Genomic DNA, 22,098 nt, shown 5'->3' with positions numbered 1-22,098 from the left:
ACAGAATTGATGAGGGGAAAAGGGTGAGTGGTGCACTTAGGAGTCCGTGGAGACAAAGAGCTTTGTCCGTGGAAGCAAAAAGGGGAATGTACAAGAGTATAGTTGTACCAACACTCTTGTATGGGTGTGAAGCATGGGTGATGAATGTTGCAACGAGAAGAAGACTGGCGGCAGTGGAGATGTCATGTCTGAGGGCAATGTGTGGTGTGAATACAATACAGAGAATTCGTTGATGGGAAGTACAGTGTCTGCACTCTGAAGGAAGGGTGATAACGTTGCACTTTTATAACTGTAGTGTAAAGCACCCCTCTGGCAAGACAGTGATGGAGTGAATGATGAAAGTTTTTCTTTTTCGGGGCACCCTGCATTGGTGGGAATTGGTTGATGTGTTAATAAAAAAAATAATAATACACGTCTTACGAGCCAATGTGTTTGACATACTATATACAGTGGAACCTCTACTTGGGAGTTTAATCTGTTCCATGACCTTGCTCACAACTGGATTTGCTCGTTTGCAGTCAATTTTCCCCATTTAAATTAATTGAAATGCAATTACGTAATCCGTTCCAGTGGAAACCTGTTATTCAATAATTTCACTAATGTCAACTCTACAGCTTATTTATCTATCTCACTTCATCTAATATGACATAATAAACAAAATAAATAGCATAGAAACCTGATAAATACTCTAAAATGAATAAAATATGTAATTCATGTAGTGGTATGGGCGGTGTCGGCGGTGGACGAGAGTCTGTCTGGAGACCGGACAAAATACTTCTTGAGTAATTTCACTAATATCATCTATAAGGCTTATTTTTCAATCACAGTTCATCTAGTATGACATAACAAGCAATATAAATAACATAGAAACCTGATATATACTCCAGAATGAATAAAATGTCATTATATATGTGGCAGCAGCGGCGGCTGACTAGAGTTTGTCTGGAGATGCGACAAAATACTCCTTGAATATTTCGCTATCATCAACTCTACGGCTTATTTATCTGTCACAGTTCATCTAATATGACATAACAAACAATATAAATAACATGGAAACCTGATATATATTCTAGAATGAATAAAATATGTCATTATGTAACAGGTGGAGGCGGGCACAACTGCTCCCTCTTTGTTGTGGTAAACACCCAACTAGTGATGGCCTTTTGAAGCCATCTATTATTATAATTATTATTATTATGTAGTACTTTATTATTATATATGTATTATTATGCATATTATTATTATTATTGTATTATTATTATACATTGTATTATTATTATGCATATTATTATTATTATTATTATTATTATTATTATTATTATTATTATTATTATTATTATTACATTAAATAATTTGTAATTTTTATTCCCACAAAATATATAAGATTTACTGTTACACATTATTGCAATAATTATATAAATAATGTCAACCCATTCACTACTGCAATGGACCATTTCTCCTACGTTGAGCTCAATTTCAATGTACTTTTCGTCATGAAAGCAATCAAAATCATATCTATTTCTGTAATATATCTTCCATTCTATCATATGAGACCAAAATAACGAGAATACAACCATAAAAAACCATACGGAAATACCGCTAAGGGGTGGCTAATTGCTGAGAAGTGAACTCCATTATTTATGCTCCGATTTCTTTCAATGTATGATGGAAAGTAGCATCTTTCCATCATACATTGCCCAGGTTTCAATAAGAGAGCTCAACAAACAAGTGAGATACAATATCAGGGACTACATCGTTGCTCTTGAAAATGAAATCAAAGATATTAAAGCAACACTTGCACGATGAGAATCCAAGATAACCAACCTCGAGAACAAGATCCAAAACCTTGAAGAGAAGATTACCTAGGGAAGTGCTGACACAGAAAATACTTTGAAAACAGCAATAGCCAGTCACACTGAGCAAATAACAACTCTAAATATGAAGGTTGAAGAAGCAATCAAGGACTGGAATCAGAACATGCACACTCGACTGAATGAATACCTTGATTTCCAAGATGACAAAACTGAACAAGATAAGTTGTCTGATGCAGTTATAATCAAAACAGTCCACACATTCCTAGTGAGATAACCCAAGAACAGTGCAAAGAAACTGCTGTCAGGATAATACAGGACCATGTACAAGTTATCCTGCAAAACAATGAAATCAAAGAAACACGTTTGTTAGGAAAACAAGGTAGTAAACACAGTATCATGATCAGACTTCATTCATATGATAAAAGAAAGGATTTAATTAAATCAGCAATTACAGTGGACCCTCGACCAACATTGGCATCGTCTAACGTTAAATCCGACTAGCGATACATTTTAACGCAAAAATTTTGCCTCGACTAGCGCCAAAAAACCCGACCAACGCTACTATTCCTTCCGTTCAAGACGCGGCCTGAGCGCACCTCACTTGTCCCGTGGGTGCCAGTGTTTACAAGCCAGCCAGCCACCACGGTCCCTGACACAGCTACTACAAGCCGTGTTGGCAACCTGTACACTGACAATGTTGTGAAACACTTTAGAAATGTCATAAAGGAACGGGAGGTACAGGCCTCTATGGACAGATACATTGTGCGACAGAGGTCCAGTGACTCTCAAGCTGGTCCTAGTGGCATTAAAAGAAGAAGGGAAGTAACCCCAGAAAAGGACTTGCCACCTCTGGGCATTTTCATTGATTTACATAAAGCTTTCAATACAGTCGACCATGAACTACTGTACTCCAAATTAATGCACTATGGTATCAGAGGCCACTCCCTCAACTACCTAAAGTCATACCTTAGTAACAGAACTCAATATGTGTATGCAAATGATGCAAACTCCTCCACCCAACCAATCACATTAGGAGTCCCACAAGGAAGTGTCCTTGGACCACTCCTCTTTCTCATCTATATCAGTGATCTACCGAATGCATCACAGCTACTCAAACCCATAGTATTTGCAGATGACACTACATATGTATTTTCCCACCAAAATGCAGTCATACTAGCAAACACAGTCAATGCTGAATTACAGAAAATATCTGCCTGGATGATGACTAACAAACTTACCCTGGACACTGATAAAACCTATTTCATTCAGTTTGGAAACAAAGCTGCAAATGATTCAATTAACATTACGCTAAATGGATCATCAGTCACAAGACTCGCAGAGGGAAAATTCCTAGGTATCCACCTTGACAGTAGCCTTTAGTTCCGGACACACATACAACAAATCACCAAGAAAATCTCCAAGACTGTAGGCATGCTATCAAAGATAAGGTACTACGTTCCACAATCAGCTCTCCTGGCATTGTACCATTCACTCATATACCCTTATCTTACATATGGAATTTGTACATGGGGATCAACAACATCCAATCACCTAAAACCCCTAATAACCCAGCAAAAGGCAGCAGTAAGAAAGTTAACAAATTCCCACTCCTGCCAGCATACTCCACCAATTTTCAAAAGTCTGAATCTGCTTACCATTAAGAACATCCATACTTATTCATGTGCCTACTACATGCACAGAACAATACACGGAAATATAAACCCCCCACTCAAACTTTTCCTCACCAACCTAAACAGGACACATGACCACAACACAAGATACAGATCTCTTTTTGATATACCTCGTGTCCATATCACACTGTGTAAAAACTCTATGCACATAAAGGGCCCCAAAATATGGAATTCATTACCAGAAGATATTAAAGTAACCCAGTCGGAAAATCACGTTAAGACTCTTCTCAAAAGCCACTTAATCACCCTAAACTAAATGCTAAATACTCAGTATACATTTACTCACCTATGTACTCCCACATCATAACTGAAACAATCACAGTGAACCTTTTATCCATTGTTGACAGGAATATAATTGAATCATTGTTTTTCACAAAAGCATTTTAGAATATAAATACGTATATCTTTGTATTATACAAATTTTGATTCATTTATAATTAATATTCTGCTGTACAACTATGAAATAATTACTTTCCTACTGTACAACTATGATATACTGCTCCTTAGTATTAAGTAGAATGTAAGTCAGTAATGTTAAGTTGGCCCATAATGCCAAGGCATAATAGAGGCTCTCTTTGTATTGCAACCCACTATTGTATATACACAATCTCAATGTACTGTTTGCAAAGACATTAAATAAATAAATAAATTCCCTAGATCAAGAGCAAGAGCCCCTCACCAGTGTCAAGGAACCTGCCTTGAGGTCTGCTCACTTATGGAAATTTTGCTCGCGTATGGAAGGAAAAAATTGACCCATCGAATGCTCATATTTTGAAAAACTCGCACGTAGATGTGCTCGCTAGTAGAGGTTCCACTGTATACTCAAAAATTCCAGCGGCTTCAAATCAAGCACTAGAAAGCTGGTATGCCCACATGTGAGAGAATGGGTCTGTGTGCTCAGTGTGCACTATATAAAAAAAAATCCTACAGCACGCAGTGCATAATGAGAAAAAACTTCGACTATGTTTTTGGATTAAAACGCTGACTTTGAGGTGTATTTTCATATAGTTTTTATGGTTATATTCTCATTTTCATAGTCACATTTGATAGAATGGAAAACTTGTTATAGAAATAGAGGTGATATTGATTGGTTTAATATGAAAAGGACCTTGAAATAGACCTCAAAGTAGGGGAAATGTTTGATTTTTGCCGATGTTCAAGAGTAAACAAAGGATGTCATTGTCCAATAAATGTCCAACTAGCCTTTCTACTATGCAGTTATGAATGGGTTGACATTATTTAATTATTACAATATTGCAGTAGGCTGCATAAATGAATGGGTTGACATTATTTAATTATTACAATATTGCAGTAGGCTGCATAACAGTAAATCTTCTATTTTTTGTTTGAATAAAAATTCAAAATAGAAAGCAAGAGTAATATCAGAGGAGCCTGGAGATGTGACTGATGAACAAAGAAAATGTTATTTTAGGGCCAGGAATGTCTGCATTGTTCATTCTGGACTATTTTGAAATTGGCATATTTTTTAATTTGCATGAAATTGACCAAATTGCCAATTTCTGATCACTTTATTGGGTTGTTGAAATTGGTAAATGGGCAGTTTCTTGTACTCAGTCGATAGAACAAATGGAGTTCTAAAGAAATTGCTATGAGCTTGGTCGACTAGAACAATGGAATTAGCCGAAAATAGGGCTCAAATTGGGCGAAATTGCCAATTCGTAAATACAGTGGACCCCCGGTATTCGATGGCATCGGTATTCAATAAATCCAGTATTCGATACATTTTAACGCAAAAATTTTGCCTCGGTATCCGATTGAAAACCTGGTATTCGATACGATTCGTACGAGACGTGTCCACGTATGGCCTGAACTGCCCTTTGTGTGCCAGTGTTTACAAGCCAGCCAGTGTGCGCGCATCTAAGGATACATTCGGTACATTCCATATTATCCATATTATCACTGTTTTTGGTGCTTGTTTCTGCAAAATAAGTCACCATGGGCCCCAAGAAAGCTTCTAGTGCCAACCTTGTGGTAAAAAGGGTGAGAATTAATATGGAAATTAAGAAAGATTTTGAAGGGTTTGGGGCTAACCCTGAGAAACCTATGCCAGTTGTGGAATCTATTGTGCCTACTTCAAAAATTAAGGAAATGTGTGCACAGTGGGTTGAAGTGCAAACCTTTATGAATGAAAATCACCCTAACACAGCTATTGCAAGCCGTGCTGGTGACTATTACAATGACAATGTTGTGGCCCATTTTAGACAAATCGTAAAGGAACGGGAGGTACAGAGCTCTATGGACAGATTTGTTGTGCGACAGAGGTCCAGTGGCTCTCAAGCTGGTCCTAGTGGCATTAAAAGAAGAAGGGAAGTAACCCCGGAAAAGGACTTGCTACCACAAGTCCTAATGGAAGGGGATTCCCCTTCTAAACACTAACACCATCCACACTCTCCCCTCCTCCCATCCCATCAATCATCACCAGATCTTCAATAAAGGTAAGTGTCATGTAACTGTGCATGTCTTCAGTTTGTGTGTATTAAAATTAATATTTCATGTTGTAAAAATTTTTTTTTTCATGCTTTTGGGTGTCTTGCATGGATTAATTTGATTTCCATTATTTCTTATGGGGAAAATTGATTCGCTTTTCGATATTTTCGGTATTCGATGAGCTCTCAGGAATGGATTAATATCGAATACCGGGGGTCCACTGTATCGCCGAGGTCGCTAACTTCGCGAGAACATAATTCCATAAGTTTTCCATCAAATTTTGTACTTTTGGTGTCATTACCTTCGAGAAAAGATTCTCTATCATTTCATGAGAAAAAATAATTTTTTTTTTTTTCAAATATTTTGCGACACCAGGAGACACCTCAGGATTTGGGGTTGCGACAGTTAAAGGCCCTCCTTTCTCTTTACCCTTCCTGCTCCTTTCTGTTTTCCACTATACCTATTACTGTCCTTGTTATTGTTAAGATTTATGATATCAAAGCCTAAATCCATATTTTGACACTCATTTTTTTCCGCTTCTAAACCCATACCCCTAAGTAATCGTAGTTTAAAGTCCTAACAACACCCTCAACTGAGCTAGCAAGAAAACCCACACCTGCCCTGGTTAAGTGAACCCCATCCCTGGCATACATGTCATTTCAGCCATAGAAGTGATCTTAGTTGTCAATGAATGGTACTGCATTATCCTTACAGTGTTTGTCCAGCCAACAATTAATGCCAATTGCTCTGGACAACCATTCATTTCCAACACCCCTTCTTAGCAAAATGCCAAATATAGCAGGGTGCCCTGCCCCCTTCTTCCTAATTATGTCTGTTGCTGTCTTATACCTTCTAACTAAATCCTCACTTCTACGCTTACGTACATCATTGCTCCCACCACTGAGGCAGATAATAGGATTTATCCCATTGCCGTTCATGATGTTGTCAAGCCAACTAACAATATCCTCTATCCCAGCCCCAGGAAAGCAAACCATGTCTCCTACTCCTATTCTTCAAGCAGAAGGCCCTATCCATATACCTAACCTGTAGTGATGTTCCGAGTAGTCGACTCACATTCATCGAGTAGCATGGAGAATGCGTTCGACGTTTCCACCACAGTCTCTTACTTCTTCATTGTTTCTACCTCTCCATTTGTCTTCTTGATCTTCAACTTTGTTCCATGCTGTCCTGCCACTGACCAGGTTCTCTTCTTGACCTGAGGACTCGCAACAGGAGGACTACTACGAATCCTCTTGTTTTCTTCCGTCAATCGCTGTATCTCAAGCTTCACTACCCTCAATTCCTCCTTAAGCTGTTGGTAAAGTTGCTCAATGGAGGGCATCTTGGTTCAGTCCACAGGCAGTACACTAGATACGTCCTCAATGAGCTATGTACAGGTAACCACTGTACATAGCAGGAACACTGCAGCAGACCTGTAGGCCCATACTAGGCAGGTCCTTCACAAACCATCCCACTAACAGAATCATATTTGCTTAACCCAATTTTCAATGCTTCCCAAGCAATAAGCTTTGGTAATTCTAATCACTCATGTGCAGGCCCCACTCAGATCAAATCGTGTGTGTTTGGGAAGTACCCTGTCTGGTGTGTGGGGAAGTATCCTGGCTGGTGTGTGGGGAAGTGCCCTGGCTGGTGTGTGTGGGGAAGTACACTGGCTGGTGTTTTCTTTTTTGAATTCTATCGTGTTTATTGCCTTCTTTACCACTAGGAGCTGGCACTGGGAGCTTTCTTTTGGCCCTTGGTGGCTTATTTAGCAGTTGCAAGCATGAAAACGAATGGAATATTACGAAATGTATTGTATGAACGTGTGGGATCATGTTCACTGGCTGATAAACAATGACACGCTGACTAAATGGTGTGTCAGGGCTGCTCGGATGTGTTGGGAATGAAAATACTCTTACCAAGCTCAGTAATGATCACCAAGCCAATATTTTGACGAGAAAAAGTTAATATTTCTGAATATTATGAAATCCGATGACTACAAAATATGGGGTCCACTGTATTAGAAAGTCAGGTGGGGGAGCCGTATAGTGAGTTTTGGTCATAATTTGAAATGTCTGTATTAGTAGAACGCCGTAAAGTGAAACACCGTAAAGCGGGGCCCTACTGTATAGCAAAATGTTTGGATGAATGCGCTGAGCCTTCCTCACTCCCCCAGAGATACAGCCCGACTGACTCACAAATGCGGCAGAGCGGTGGGTGGATGTGTCCAATACGTCTGATCTCCGAAATGATGGCCGAAAACCAAGATAGAATTTTGGCCAAAAAAGCGGCCGAAATCCGAATTGGCCAATATCCAGAACGGCCAATAACCGAGGATCCACTGTATATATGTATACAACTGTAGGATTAGATCAAGATATTCAACAGTGAGATTGTTAATAGGATTCTGCATTTCATTTGAACCAACTACTCTACAGAAAATCATTTGATTACTGGTATAATTGTTAGCAAAAGTTACTCTCTGTAATCAGTTAAGATGCATATAATTTTATACGTAAAGTGGTATAATATATTATGTAATATATTTCAGCACGGCTCCGACATACCATCAGTTGCATTGGCCGAAACTTTACAAGAGCTAAACAGATATGGCCCTTGGACTTCCAAATTTGATAGTATGGACCTTCCTCCATTTTATTCGATGTTCATCTTCCTAGCTGCTGTTTCCCTTCAAATGATGAGAGAGTGTCTAAAGTTGAGACTGGAACAAATGCCTGAAAAGCCTTCTAGACTTAGTATTAAGGAAGTAAGTTAATGCAAAAGTTTATCTATGGCCAAGTATTCAGATTTAGCATTGGCTAAATGTCTGTCTTTTGGAATGAGTAAGTGATTATTAATGCCATGATGTAAGCAGAATTATAATACATGTATGTGAAAAGTCTCTTTAGACTTTGTAATGAACTGTTGAAAGCATAGATTGCAGAGTGTAAATAATTATTTATTTTTGAGATTCCTACGATAATTTAATAAATTTATTTAATGTTAATGGTTAATAATAGGAAAACTTTTTTTTTTTCCTTCAATGAACCAACTTAAAGTATCCCAACGAGTCAGGGTAACCTAAAGTGAAAACTGAAAGTTTTTCTTTTTAAATTTGGTAATTTATACAGAAGGGGTTACTAGCCCCTTGCGCCTGGCATTTTAGTCACCTCTTACAACACGCATGGCTTATCGAGGAAGAATTCTTTTCCACTCGCCCATGGAGAAATATATATTATATATATATTATATATATTATATTATATATTATATATTATATACTATATATTAAATATTATATATATATTATATATATATTATATATATATTATATATATATTATATATATATATTATATATATATATTATATATATATATTATATATATATATTATATATATATATTATATATATATTATATATATATTATATATATATTATATATATATGTATATTATATATATATTATATATATATTATATATATATTATATATATATATTATATATATATTATATAAATATATTATATATATATATATTATATATAAATATTATATATATATAATATATATAATTTTTTTTTTTTTTTTTTTTTTTCAACAAGTCGGCCGTCTCCCACCGAGGCAGGGTGACCCAAAAAAGAAAGAAAATCCCCAAAAAGAAAATACTTTCATCATCATTCAACACTTTCACCACACTCGCACATTATCACTGTTTTTGCAGAGGTGCTCAGAATACAACAGTCTAGAAGCATAAACATATAAAGATACACAACATATCCCTCCAAACTGCCAATATCCCAAACCCCTCCTTTAAAGTGCAGGCATTGTACTTCCCATTTCCAGGACTCAAGTCCGACTATATGAAAATAACCGGTTTCCCTGAATCCCTTCACTAAATATTACCCTGCTCACACTCCAACAGATCGTCAGGTCCCAAGTACCATTCGTCTCCATTCACTCCTATCTAACACGCTCACGCACGCTTGCTGGAAGTCCAAGCCCCTTACCCACAAAACCTCCTTTACCCCCTCTCTCCAACCCTTTCGAGGACGACCCCTACCCCGCCTTCCTTCCCCTATAGATTTATATGCTTTCCATGTCATTCTACTGTGATCCATTCTCTCTAAATGACCAAACCACCTCAACAACCCCTCTTCTGCCCTCTGACTAATACTTTTATTAACTCCACACCTTCTCCTAATTTCCACACTCCGAATTTTCTGCATAATATTTACACCACACATTGCCCTTAAACAGGACATCTCCGCTGCCTCCAACCGTCTCCTCGCTGCTGCATTTACCACCCAAGCTTCACACCCATATAAGAGTGTTGGTACTACTATACTTTCATACATTCCCTTCTTTGCCTCCATAGATAACGTTTTTTGACTCCACATATACCTCAACGCACCACTCACCTTTTTTCCCTCATCAATTCTATGATTAACCTCATCCTTCATAAATCCATCCGCCGACACGTCAACTCCCAAGTATCTGAAAACATTCACTTCTTCCATACTCCTCCTCCCCAATTTGATATCCAATTTTTCTTTATCTAAATCATTTGACACCCTCATCACCTTACTCTTTTCTATGTTCACTTTCAACTTTCTACCTTTACACACATTCCCAAACTCATCCACTAACCTTTGCAATTTTTCTTTAGAATCTCCCATAAGCACAGTATCATCAGCAAAAAGTAACTGTGTCAATTCCCATTTTGAATTTGATTCCCCATAATTTAATCCCACCCCTCTCCCAAACACCCTAGCATTTACTTCCTTTACAACCCCATCTATAAATATATTAAACAACCATGGTGACATTACACATCCCTGTCTAAGACCTACTTTTACCGGGAAGTAGTCTCCCTCTCTTCTACACACCCTAACCTGAGCCTCACTATCCTCATAAAAACTCTTTACAGCATTTAATAACTTACCACCTATTCCATATACTTGCAACATCTGCCACATTGCTCCTCTATCCACTCTATCATATGCCTTTTCTAAATCCATAAATGCAATAAAAACTTCCCTATCTTTATCTAAATACTGTTCACATATATGCTTCAATGTAAACACCTGATCTACACATCCCCTACCCACTCTAAAACCTCCTTGCTCATCCGCAATCCTACATTCTGTCTTACCTCTAATTCTTTCAATTATAACCCTACCGTACACTTTTCCTGGTATACTCAGTAAGCTTATTCCTCTATAATTTTTACAGTCTCTTTTGTCCCCTTTCCCTTTATATAAAGGGACTATACATGCTCTCTGCCAATCCCTAGGTACCTTCCCCTCTTTCATACATTTATTAAACAAAAGTACCAACCACTCCAACACTATATCCCCCCCTGCTTTTAACATTTCTGTCATGATCCCATCAGTTCCAGCTGCTTTACCCCCTTTCATTTTACGTAATGCCTCACGTACCTCCCCCACACTTACATTCTGCTCTTCTTCACTCCTAAAAGATGGTATACCTCCCTGACCAGTGCATGAAATTACTGCCTCCCTTTCTTCCTTAACATTTAAAAGTTCCTCAAAATATTCTCGCCATCTACCCAATACCTCCATCTCCCCATCTACTAACTCCCCTATTCTGTTTTTAACTGACAAATCCATATTTTCCCTAGGCTTTCTTAACTTGTTTAACTCACTCCAAAATTTTTTCTTATTTTCATTAAAATTTCTTGACAGTGCCTCTCCCACTCTATCATCTGCTCTCCTTTTGCACTCTCTCACCACTCTCTTTACCTTTCTTTTACTCTCCATATACTCTGCTCTTCTTATAACACTTCTGCTTTGTAAAAACCTCTCATAAGCTACCTTTTTCTCTTTTATCACACCCTTTACTTCATCATTCCACCAATCACTCCTCTTTCCTCCTGCCCCCACCCTCCTATAACCACAAACTTCTGCCCCACATTCTAATACTGCATTTTTAAAACTATTCCAACCCTCTTCAACCCCCCCACTACTCATCTTTGCACTAGCCCACCTTTCTGCCAATAGTCGCTTATATCTCACCCGAACTTCCTCCTCCCTTAGTTTATACACTTTCACTTCCCTCTTACTTGTTGTTGCCACCTTCCTCTTTTCCCATCTACCTCTTACTCTAACTGTAGCTACAACTAAATAATGATCCGATATATCAGTTGCCCCTCTATAAACATGTACATCCTGGAGCCTACCCATCAACCTTTTATCCACCAATACATAATCTAATAAACTACTTTCATTACGTGCTACATCATACCTTGTATATTTATTTATCCTCTTTTTCATAAAATATGTATTACTTATTACCAAATTTCTTTCTACACATAGCTCAATTAAAGGCTCCCCATTTACATTTACCCCTGGCACCCCAAATTTACCTACTACTCCCTCCATAACATTTTTACCCACTTTAGCATTAAAATCCCCAACCACCATTACTCTCACACTTGATTCAAAACTCCCCACGCATTCACTCAACATTTCCCAAAATCTCTCTCTCTCCTCTACACTTCTCTCTTCTCCAGGTGCATACACGCTTATTATAACCCACTTTTCACATCCAATCTTTATTTTACTCCACATAATCCTTGAATTAATACATTTATAGTCCCTCTTTTCCTGCCATAGCTTATCCTTCAACATTATTGCTACTCCTTCTTTAGCTCTAACTCTATTTGAAACCCCTGACCTAATCCCATTTATTCCTCTCCACTGAAACTCTCCCACCCCCTTCAGCTTTGTTTCACTTAAAGCCAGGACATCCAGCTTCTTCTCATTCATAACATCCACAATCATCTCTTTCTTATCATCTGCACAACATCCACGCACATTCAGACTTCCCACTTTGACAATTTTCTTCTTCTTATTCTTTTTAGTAATCTTTACAGGAAAAGGGGTTACTAGCCCATTGTTCCCGGCATTTTAGTTGACTTTTACAACACGCATGGCTTACGGAGGAAAGATTCTTATTCCACTTCCCCATGGATATAAAAGGAAAATTAATAAGACCAAGAACTATTAAGATAAAATCAAAGAAAACTCAGATGAGTGTGTATAAATAAATGTGTACATGTATGTGTAGTGTGACCTAAGTGTAAGTAGAAGTAGCAAGACATGCCTGTAATCTTGCATATTTATGAGACAGACAAAAGACATCAGCAATCCTACCATCATGTAAAACAATCACAGGCTTCGTTTTACACTCACTTGGCAGGACGGTAGTACCTCCCTGGGTGGTTGCTGTCTACCAACCTATATTATATATATATATTATATATATATATATTATATATATATATTATATATATATATATTATATATATATATATATATTATATATATATATTATATATATATATATTATACATATATATTATATACATATATTATATATAATTATATATATATATATTATATATATATATATATATATATATATATTATACATATATATTATACATATATATTATATACATATATTATATATATATTATATATATATTATATATAATTTATATATATATATATACATTATATATATATATAAATATATATATATATACATATATAGATATATATATATGATGAAGTAAAGGGTGTGATAAAAGAGAAAAAGGTAGCTTATGAGAGGTTTTTACAAAGCAGAAGTGTTATAAGAAGAGCAGAGTATATGGAGAGTAAAAGAAAGGTAAAGAGAGTGGTGAGAGAGTGCAAAAGGAGAGCAGATGATAGAGTGGGAGAGGCACTGTCAAGAAATTTTAATGAAAATAAGAAAAAATTTTGGAGTGAGTTAAACAAGTTAAGAAAGCCTAGGGAAAATATGGATTTGTCAGTTAAAAACAGAGTAGGGGAGTTAGTAGATGGGGAGATGGAGGTATTACCTGGAGTTTACCTGGAGAGAGTTCCGGGGGTCAACGCCCCCGCGGCCCGGTCTGTGACCAGGCCTCCTGGTGGATCAGAGCCTGATCAACCAGGCTGTTGCTGCTGGCTGCACGCAAACCAACGTACTCCTCCTCCCCAATTTGATATCCAATTTTTCTTTATCTAAATCATTTGACACCCTCATCACCTTACTCTTTTCTATGTTCACTTTCAACTTTCGACCTTTACACACATTCCCAAACTTATCCACTAACCTTTGCAATTTTTCTTTAGAATCTCCCATAAGCACAGTATCATCAGCAAAAAGTAACTGTGTCAATTCCCATTTTGAATTTGATTCCCCAAAATTTAATCCCACCCCTCTCCCGAACACCCTAGCATTTACTTCCTTTACAACCCCATCTATAAATATATTAAACAACCACGGTGACATTACACATCCCTGTCTAAGACCTACTTTTACCGGGAAGTAGTCTCCCTCTCTTCTACACACCCTAACCTGAGCCTCACTATCCTCATAAAAACTCTTTACAGCATTTAATAACTTAACACCTATTCCATATACTTGCAACATCTGCCACATTGCTCCTCTATCCAGTCTATCATATGCCTTTTCTAAATCCATAAATGCAATAAAAACTTCCCTATCTTTATCTAAATACTGTTCACATATATGCTTCAATGTAAACACCTGATCTACACATCCCCTACCCACTCTGAAACCTCCTTACTCATCCGCAATCCTACATTCTGTCTTACCTCTAATTCTTTCAATTATAACCCTACCGTACACTTTTCCTGGTATACTCAGTAAGCTTATTCCTCTATAATTTTTACAGTCTCCTTTGTCCCCTTTCCCTTTATATAAAGGGACTATACATGCTCTCCGCCAATCCCTAGGTACCTTCCCCACTTTCATACATTTATTAAACAAAAGTACCAACCACTCCAACACTATATACCCCCCTGCTTTTAACATTTCTGTCATGATCCCATCAGTTCCAGCTGCTTTACCCCCTTTCATTTTACGTAATGCCTCGCGTACCTCCCCCACACTTACATTCTGCTCTTCTTCACTCCTAAAAGATGGTATACCTCCCTGACCAGTGCATGAAAATACTGCCTCTGTTTCTTCCTTAACATTTAAAAGTTCCTCAAAATATTCTCGCCATCTACCCAATACCTCCATCTCCCCATCTACTAACTCCCCTACTCTGTTTTTAACTGACAAATCCATATTTTCCCTAGGCTTTCTTAACTTGTTTAACTCACTCCAAAATTTTTTCTTATTTTCATTAAAATTTCTTGACAGTGCCTCTCCCACTCTATCATCTGCTCTCCTTTTGCACTCTCTCACCACTCTCTTTACCTTTCTTTTACTCTCCATATACTCTGCTCTTCTTATAACACTTCTGCTTTGTAAAAACCTCTCATAAGCTACCTTTTTCTCTTTTATCACACCCTTTACTTCATCATTCCACCAATCACTCCTGTTTCCTCCTGCCCCCACCCTCCTATAACCACAAACTTCTGCCCCACATTCTAATATATATATATATATATAAAGTCAGTTGAGTATACCTGGTAAAGTGTATGGTAGAGTTATTATTGAAAGAATTAAGAGTAGACGGAGAATAGGATAGCAGATGAACAAGGAGGCTTTAGGAAAGGTAGGGGGTGTGTGGACCAGGTGTTTACAGTGAAACATATAAGTGAACAGTATTTAGATAAGGCTAAAGAGGTCTTTGTGGTATTTATGGATTTGGAAAAGGCGTATGACAGGGTGGATAGGGGGGCAATGTGGCAGATGTTGCAGGTGTATGGTGTAGGAGGTAGGTTACTGAAAGCAGTGAAGAGTTTTTACGAGGATAGTGAGGTTCAAGTTAGAGTATGTAGGAAAGAGGGAAATTATTTCCCAGTAAAAGTAGGCCTTAGACAAGGATGTTTTATGTCACCGTGGTTGTTTAATATATTTATAGATGGGGTTGTAAGAGAAGTGAATGCGAGGGTCTTGGCAAGAGGCGTGGAGTTAAAAGGTAAAGAATCACACATAAAGTGGGAGTTGTCACAGTTGCTGTTTGCTGATGACACTGTGCTCTTGGGAGATTCTAAAGTGAAGTTGCAGAGATTGGTGGATGAATTTGGTAGGGTGTGCAAAAGAAGAAAATTAAAGGTGAATACAGGAAAGAGTAAGGTTATGAGGATAACAAAAAGATTAGGTGATGAAAGATTGAATATCAGATTGGAGGGAGAGAGTATGGAGGAGGTGAATGTATTCAGATATTTGGGAGTGGACGTGTCAGCGGATGGGTCTATGAAAGATGAAGTGAATCATAGAATTGATGAGGGGAAAAGGGTGAGCGGTGCACTTAAGAGTCTGTGGAGACAAAGAATTTTGTCCTTGGAGGCAAAGAGGGGAATGTATGAGAGTATAGTTTTACCAACGCTCTTATATGGGTGTGAAGCATGGGTGATGAATGTTGCAGCAAGGAGAAGGCTGGAGGCAGTGGAGATGTCATGTCTGAGGGCAATGTGTGGTGTAAATACAATGCAGAGAATTCGTAGTTTGGAAGTTAGGAGGAGGTGCTGGATTACCAAAACTGTTGTCCAGAGGGCTGAGGAAGGGTTGTTGAGGTGGTTCGGACATGTAGAGAGAATGGAGTGAAACAGAATGACTTCAAGAGTGTATCAGTCTGTAGTGGAAGGAAGGCGGGGTAGGGGTCGGCCTAGGAAAGGTTGGAGGACTTCCAGCAGGCATGCGTGAGCGTGTTTGATAGGAGTGAATGGAGACAAATGGTTTTTAATACTTGACGTGCTGTTGGAGTGTTAGCAAAGTAACATTTATGAAGGGATTCAGGGAAACCGGCATGCCGGACTTGAGTCCTGGAGATGGGAAGTACAGTGCCTGCACTCTGAAGGAGGGGTGTTAATGTTGCAGTTTAAAAACTGTAGTGTAAATCACCCTTCTGGCAAGACAATGATGGAGTGAATGATGGTGAAAGTTTTTCTTTTTCGGGCCACCCTACCTTGGTGGGAATTGGCCATTGTGTTAATAAAAAAAATAAAAGGTTGGTAGACAGCAACCACCCAGGGAGTTACTACTGTCCTGCCAAGTGAGTGTAGAACGAAAGCCTGTAATTGTTTTCCATGATGGTAGGATTGCTGGTGTCCTTTTTTCTGTCTCATGAACATGCAAGATTTCAGGTATGTCTTGCTTCTTCTACTTACACTTAGGTCACACTACACGTACATTTACATGCACCTATATACACACCCCTCTGGGTTTTCTTCTATTTTCTTTCTAGTTCTTATTCTTGTTTATTTCCTCTTATCGCTATGAGGAAGTGGAACAGAATTGTTCCTCCGTAAGCCATGCATGTTGTAAGAGGCGACTAAAATGCCAGGAGCAAGGGTCTAGTAACCCCTTCTCCTGTATATATTACTAAATGTAAAAGGAGAACCTTTCGTTTTTCCTTTTGGTCCACCCTGCCTTGGTGGGATATGGCCGGTGTGTTGAAAGAAAGAAGAAATATATATATATATATATATCCTAGGTAGTAGGTTGGTAGACAGCAACTGCCCAGGGAGGTACTACCGTCCTGCCAAGTGAGTGTAAAACGAAAGCCTGTAATTGCTTTACATGATGGTAGGATTGCTGGTGTCTTTTTTTCTGTCTCATAAACATGCAAGATTTCAGGTACATCTTGCTACTTCTACTTACACTTAGGTCACACTACACATACATGTACGAGCATATATATACACACCCCTCTGGGTTTTCTTTCTAGTTCTTGTTCATGTTTATTTCCTCTTACCTCCATGGGGGGGGGGAGAACAGAATTCTTCCTCCGTGAGCCATGCATGTTGTAGGAGGCGATTAAAATGCCAGGAGTAAGGGGCTAGTAACCCCTTCTCCTGTATATATTACTAAATGTAAAAGGAGAAACTTTCGTTTTTCCTTTTGGGCCACCCCGCCTTGGTGGGATACAGCCGGTGTATTGAAAGAAAGAAAGATATATATACATATATGTATGTATATATATAAATGGTTGTCTTAAATTGTATATGCATGTGTGTGCATGAGTGTATAAAATTTTACATTGTATTCTGATTTTTTCCAGCTTATGAGAGAGTACAAAGAGGGGGTGAAATTTGCTGTGTTGGTGAGGCAGAGATATTTGCGGTCATGCCAAGCACTTTTCATTCATCTCTCCTCAGAACTACGAGAAAATTTGGAGTTAAGACAGAATCAGGCCATAGAAGAACTTGATACAAATATTAAAAGAATGTTAGAAGTGAGTTCAATATCTTGTATAAGGAATGCTTGTAATTTATTGATAATCAACACTTTTTTTTTTTTTTTGTAATTTGCATTGGTTTAATAGCTTAGTGTATTTGTCCTGTACTGTTGAGTTATAAACATGTTTGACTTAAGCAATAAATCAATAATTCCAGTCTAACATTAGGACCTAAGCACATTGCTTCTTGAAACTACTCATGTAGCAGAATCAGTCTCATTTTGTTTGCTTCACTGCTTTCCAGTACAGTATGTTTCCCCATTTATGAAGTTAATGTGTTTCTGAAAATTGTTTGTTGCTTGAGTGCTTGAACTCAGAACCTGTTGTTCCATAGACACTCATAATCAGAGAATTTCTTTTTCAACGAACAGCCCATATCCCAATGAGGCAGGTGACCTAAAAAGGAAAACATAAGTTTTTCTTATAAACATGTTTGACTTAAAAGATAAACTTTTTTTTTCTTTAAAGTCAAAAGAAAATTACAAAGTTTTAAAAAAATTACTAAGTTTAAAAAGAAAAACAAAAGATTTTTTTTAAAACTTTGTAATTTATGTATGAGTAGGGGTTACTAGCTCCTGCTCCCAGCAATTTAGTTGCCTCTTACAACACACATGGCTTACAGAGGACGAATTCTGTTCCACTTCCCCATGGAGATAAGAGGAAATAAAGAGCAGGAACTATTAAGAAAATAGAACAAAACCCAGACGGGTATGTATTTTTTTTTTTTTTTTTTTTTTCTCAACAAGTCGGTCGTCTCCCACCGAGGCAGGGTGACCCAAAAAAAAGAAAGAAAATCCACAAAAAGAAAAGACTTTCATCATCATTCAACACTTTCACCACACTCACACATTATCACTGCTTTTGCAGAGGTGCTCAGAATATAACAGTTCAGAAGCATATACGTATAGAGATACACAACATATCCCTCCAAACTGCCAATATCCCAAACCCCTCCTTTAAAGTGCAGGCATTGTACTTCCCATATATATACATATATATATATATGTATATATATACATGGTAGTAGGTTGGTAGACAGCAACCACCCAGGGAGGTACTACCGTCCTGCCAAGTGAGTGTAAAACGAAAGCCTGTAATTGTTTTACATGATGGTAGGATTGCTGGTGTCTTTTGTCTGTCTCATAAATATGCAAGATTACAGGTACGTCTTGCTACTTCTACTTACACTTAGGTCACACTACACATACATTTTTTTTTTTTTTTTTTTTTTTTTTTTTTTTTTTTTTTTTTTTTTTTTTTTTTTTTTTTCCAACAAGTCGGCCGTCTCCCACCGAGGCAGGGTGACCCAAAAAAGAAAGAAAATCCCCAAAAAGAAAATACTTTCATCATCATTCAACACTTTCACCACACTCGCACATTATCACTGTTTTTGCAGAGGTGCTCAGAATACAACAGTCTAGAAGCATACACATATAAAGATACACAACATATCCCTCCAAACTGCCAATATCCCAAACCCCTCCTTTAAAGTGCAGGCATTGTACTTCCCATTTCCAGGACTCAAGTCCGACTATATGAAAATAACCGGTTTCCCTGAATCCCTTCACTAAATATTACCCTACTCACACTCCATCAGATCGTCAGGTCCCAAGTACCATTCGTCTCCATTCACTCCTATCTAACACGCTCACGCACGCTTGCTGGAAGTCCAAGCCCCTTGCCCACAAAACCACCTTTACCCCCTCTCTCCAACCCTTTCGAGGATGACCCCTACCCCGCCTTCCTTCCCCTATAGATTTATATGCTTTCCATGTCATTCTACTTTAATCCATTCTCTCTAAATGACCAAACCACCTCAACAACCCCTCTTCTGCCCTCTGAATAATACTTTTATTAACTCCACACCTTCTCCTAATTTCCACACTCCGAATTTTCTGCATAATATTTACACCACACATTGCCCTTAAACAGGACATCTCCACTGCCTCCAACCGTCTCCTCGCTGCTGCATTTACCACCCAAGCTTCACACCCATATAAGAGTGTTGGTACTACTATACTTTCATACATTCCCTTCTTTGCCTCCATAGATAACGTTTTTTGTCTCCACATATACCTCAACGCACCACTCACCTTTTTTCCCTCATCAATTCTATGATTAACCTCATCCTTCATAAATCCATCCGCCGACATGTCAACTCCCAAGTATCTGAAAACATTCACTTCTTCCATACTCCTCCTCCCCAATTTGATATCCAATTTTTCTTTATCTAAATCATTTGACACCCTCATCACCTTACTCTTTTCTATGTTCACTTTCAACTTAATACCTTTACACACATTCCCAAACTCATCCACTAACCTTTGCAATTTTTCTTTAGAATCTCCCATAAGCACAGTATCATCAGCAAAAAGTAACTGTGTCAATTCCCATTTTGAATTTGATTCCCCAAAATTTAATCCCACCCCTCTCCCGAACACCCTAGCATTTACTTCCTTTACAACCCCATCTATAAATATATTAAACAACCATGGTGACATTACACATCCCTGTCTAAGACCTACTTTTACCGGGAAGTAGTCTCCCTCTCTTCTACACACCCTAACCTGAGCCTCACTATCCTCATAAAAACTCTTTACAGTATTTAATAACTTACCACCTATTCCATATACTTGCAACATCTGCCACATTGCTCCTCTATCCACTCTATCATATGCCTTTTCTAAATCCATAAATGCAATAAAAACTTCCCTATCTTTATCTAAATACTGTTCACATATATGCTTCAATGTAAACACCTGACTCCTAAAAGATGGTATACCTCCCTGACCAGTGCATGAAATTACTGCCTCTGTTTCTTCCTTAACATTTAAAAGTTCCTCAAAATATTCTCGCCATCTACCCAATACCTCCATCTCCCCATCTACTAACTCCCCTACTCTGTTTTTAACTGACAAATCCATATTTTCCCTAGGCTTTCTTAACTTGTTTAACTCACTCCAAAATTTTTTCTTATTTTCATTAAAATTTCTTGACAGTGCCTCTCCCACTCTATCATCTGCTCTCCTTTTGCACTCTCTCACCACTCTCTTTACCTTTCTTTTACTCTCCATATACTCTGCTCTTCTTATAACACTTCTGCTTTGTAAAAACCTCTCATAAGCTACCTTTTTCTCTTTTATCACACCCTTTACTTCATCATTCCACCAATCACTCCTGTTTCCTCCTTCCCCCACCCTTCTATAACCACAAACTTCTGCCCCACATTCTAATACTGCATTTTTAAAACTATTCCATACACATACATGTACAAGCATATATATACACACCCCTCTGGGTTTTCTTCTATTTTCTTTCTAATTCTTGTTCTTGTTTATTTCCTCTTATCTCCATGGGGAAGTGGAACAGAATTCTTCCTCTGTAAGCCATGTGTGTCGTAAGAGGCGACTAAAATGCCGGGAGCAAGGGGCTAGTAACCCCTTCTCCTGTATATATTACTAAATTTAAAAGGAGAAACTTCAGTTTTTTCTTTTGGGCCACCCCACCTCAGTGGGATACGGCTGGTACGTTGAAAGAAGATCCATGGGGAAGTGGAATAAGAATCTTTCCTCCGTAAGCCATGCGTGTTGTAAAAGTCAACTAAAATGCCGGGAACAATGGGCTAGTAACCCCTTTTCCTGTAAAGATTACTGAAAAGAATAAGAAGAAGAAAATTGTCAAAGTGGGAAGTCTGAATGTGCGTGGATGTTGTGCAAATGATAAGAAAGAGATGATTGTGGATGTTATGAATGAGAAGAAACTGGATGTCCTGGCTTTAAGTGAAACAAAGCTGAAGGGGGTGGGAGAGTTCCAATGGAGAGGAATAAATGGGATTAGGTCAGGGGTTTCAAATAGAGTTAGAGCTAAAGAAGGAGTAGCAATAATGTTGAAGGATAAGCTATGACAGGAAAAGAGGGACTACAAATGCATAAATTCAAGGATTATGTGGAGTAAA

The 22,098-nt window shown here is 38.0% G+C and overlaps 1 protein-coding gene across 1 annotated transcript in view; it reads left to right on the top strand.

Moving 5' to 3' along the window:
* LOC128685570 (mitogen-activated protein kinase kinase kinase 4-like) overlaps positions 1 to 22,098 on the top strand; it is a 272,746-nt gene that overhangs the window by 109,813 nt on the left and 140,835 nt on the right. Inside the window, exons 10-11 of the mRNA XM_070087989.1 lie at positions 8,505 to 8,720; positions 17,967 to 18,140. Of these exons, the coding sequence (XP_069944090.1) occupies positions 8,505 to 8,720; positions 17,967 to 18,140 (390 nt within the window). The remainder of the gene's footprint in view (positions 1 to 8,504; positions 8,721 to 17,966; positions 18,141 to 22,098) is intronic.

This window comes from Cherax quadricarinatus, chromosome 23 (genome assembly GCF_038502225.1).
Source record: "Cherax quadricarinatus isolate ZL_2023a chromosome 23, ASM3850222v1, whole genome shotgun sequence".
Lineage (NCBI taxonomy): Eukaryota > Metazoa > Arthropoda > Malacostraca > Decapoda > Parastacidae > Cherax > Cherax quadricarinatus.
This window is presented reverse-complemented; position numbering and strand designations above follow the sequence as displayed.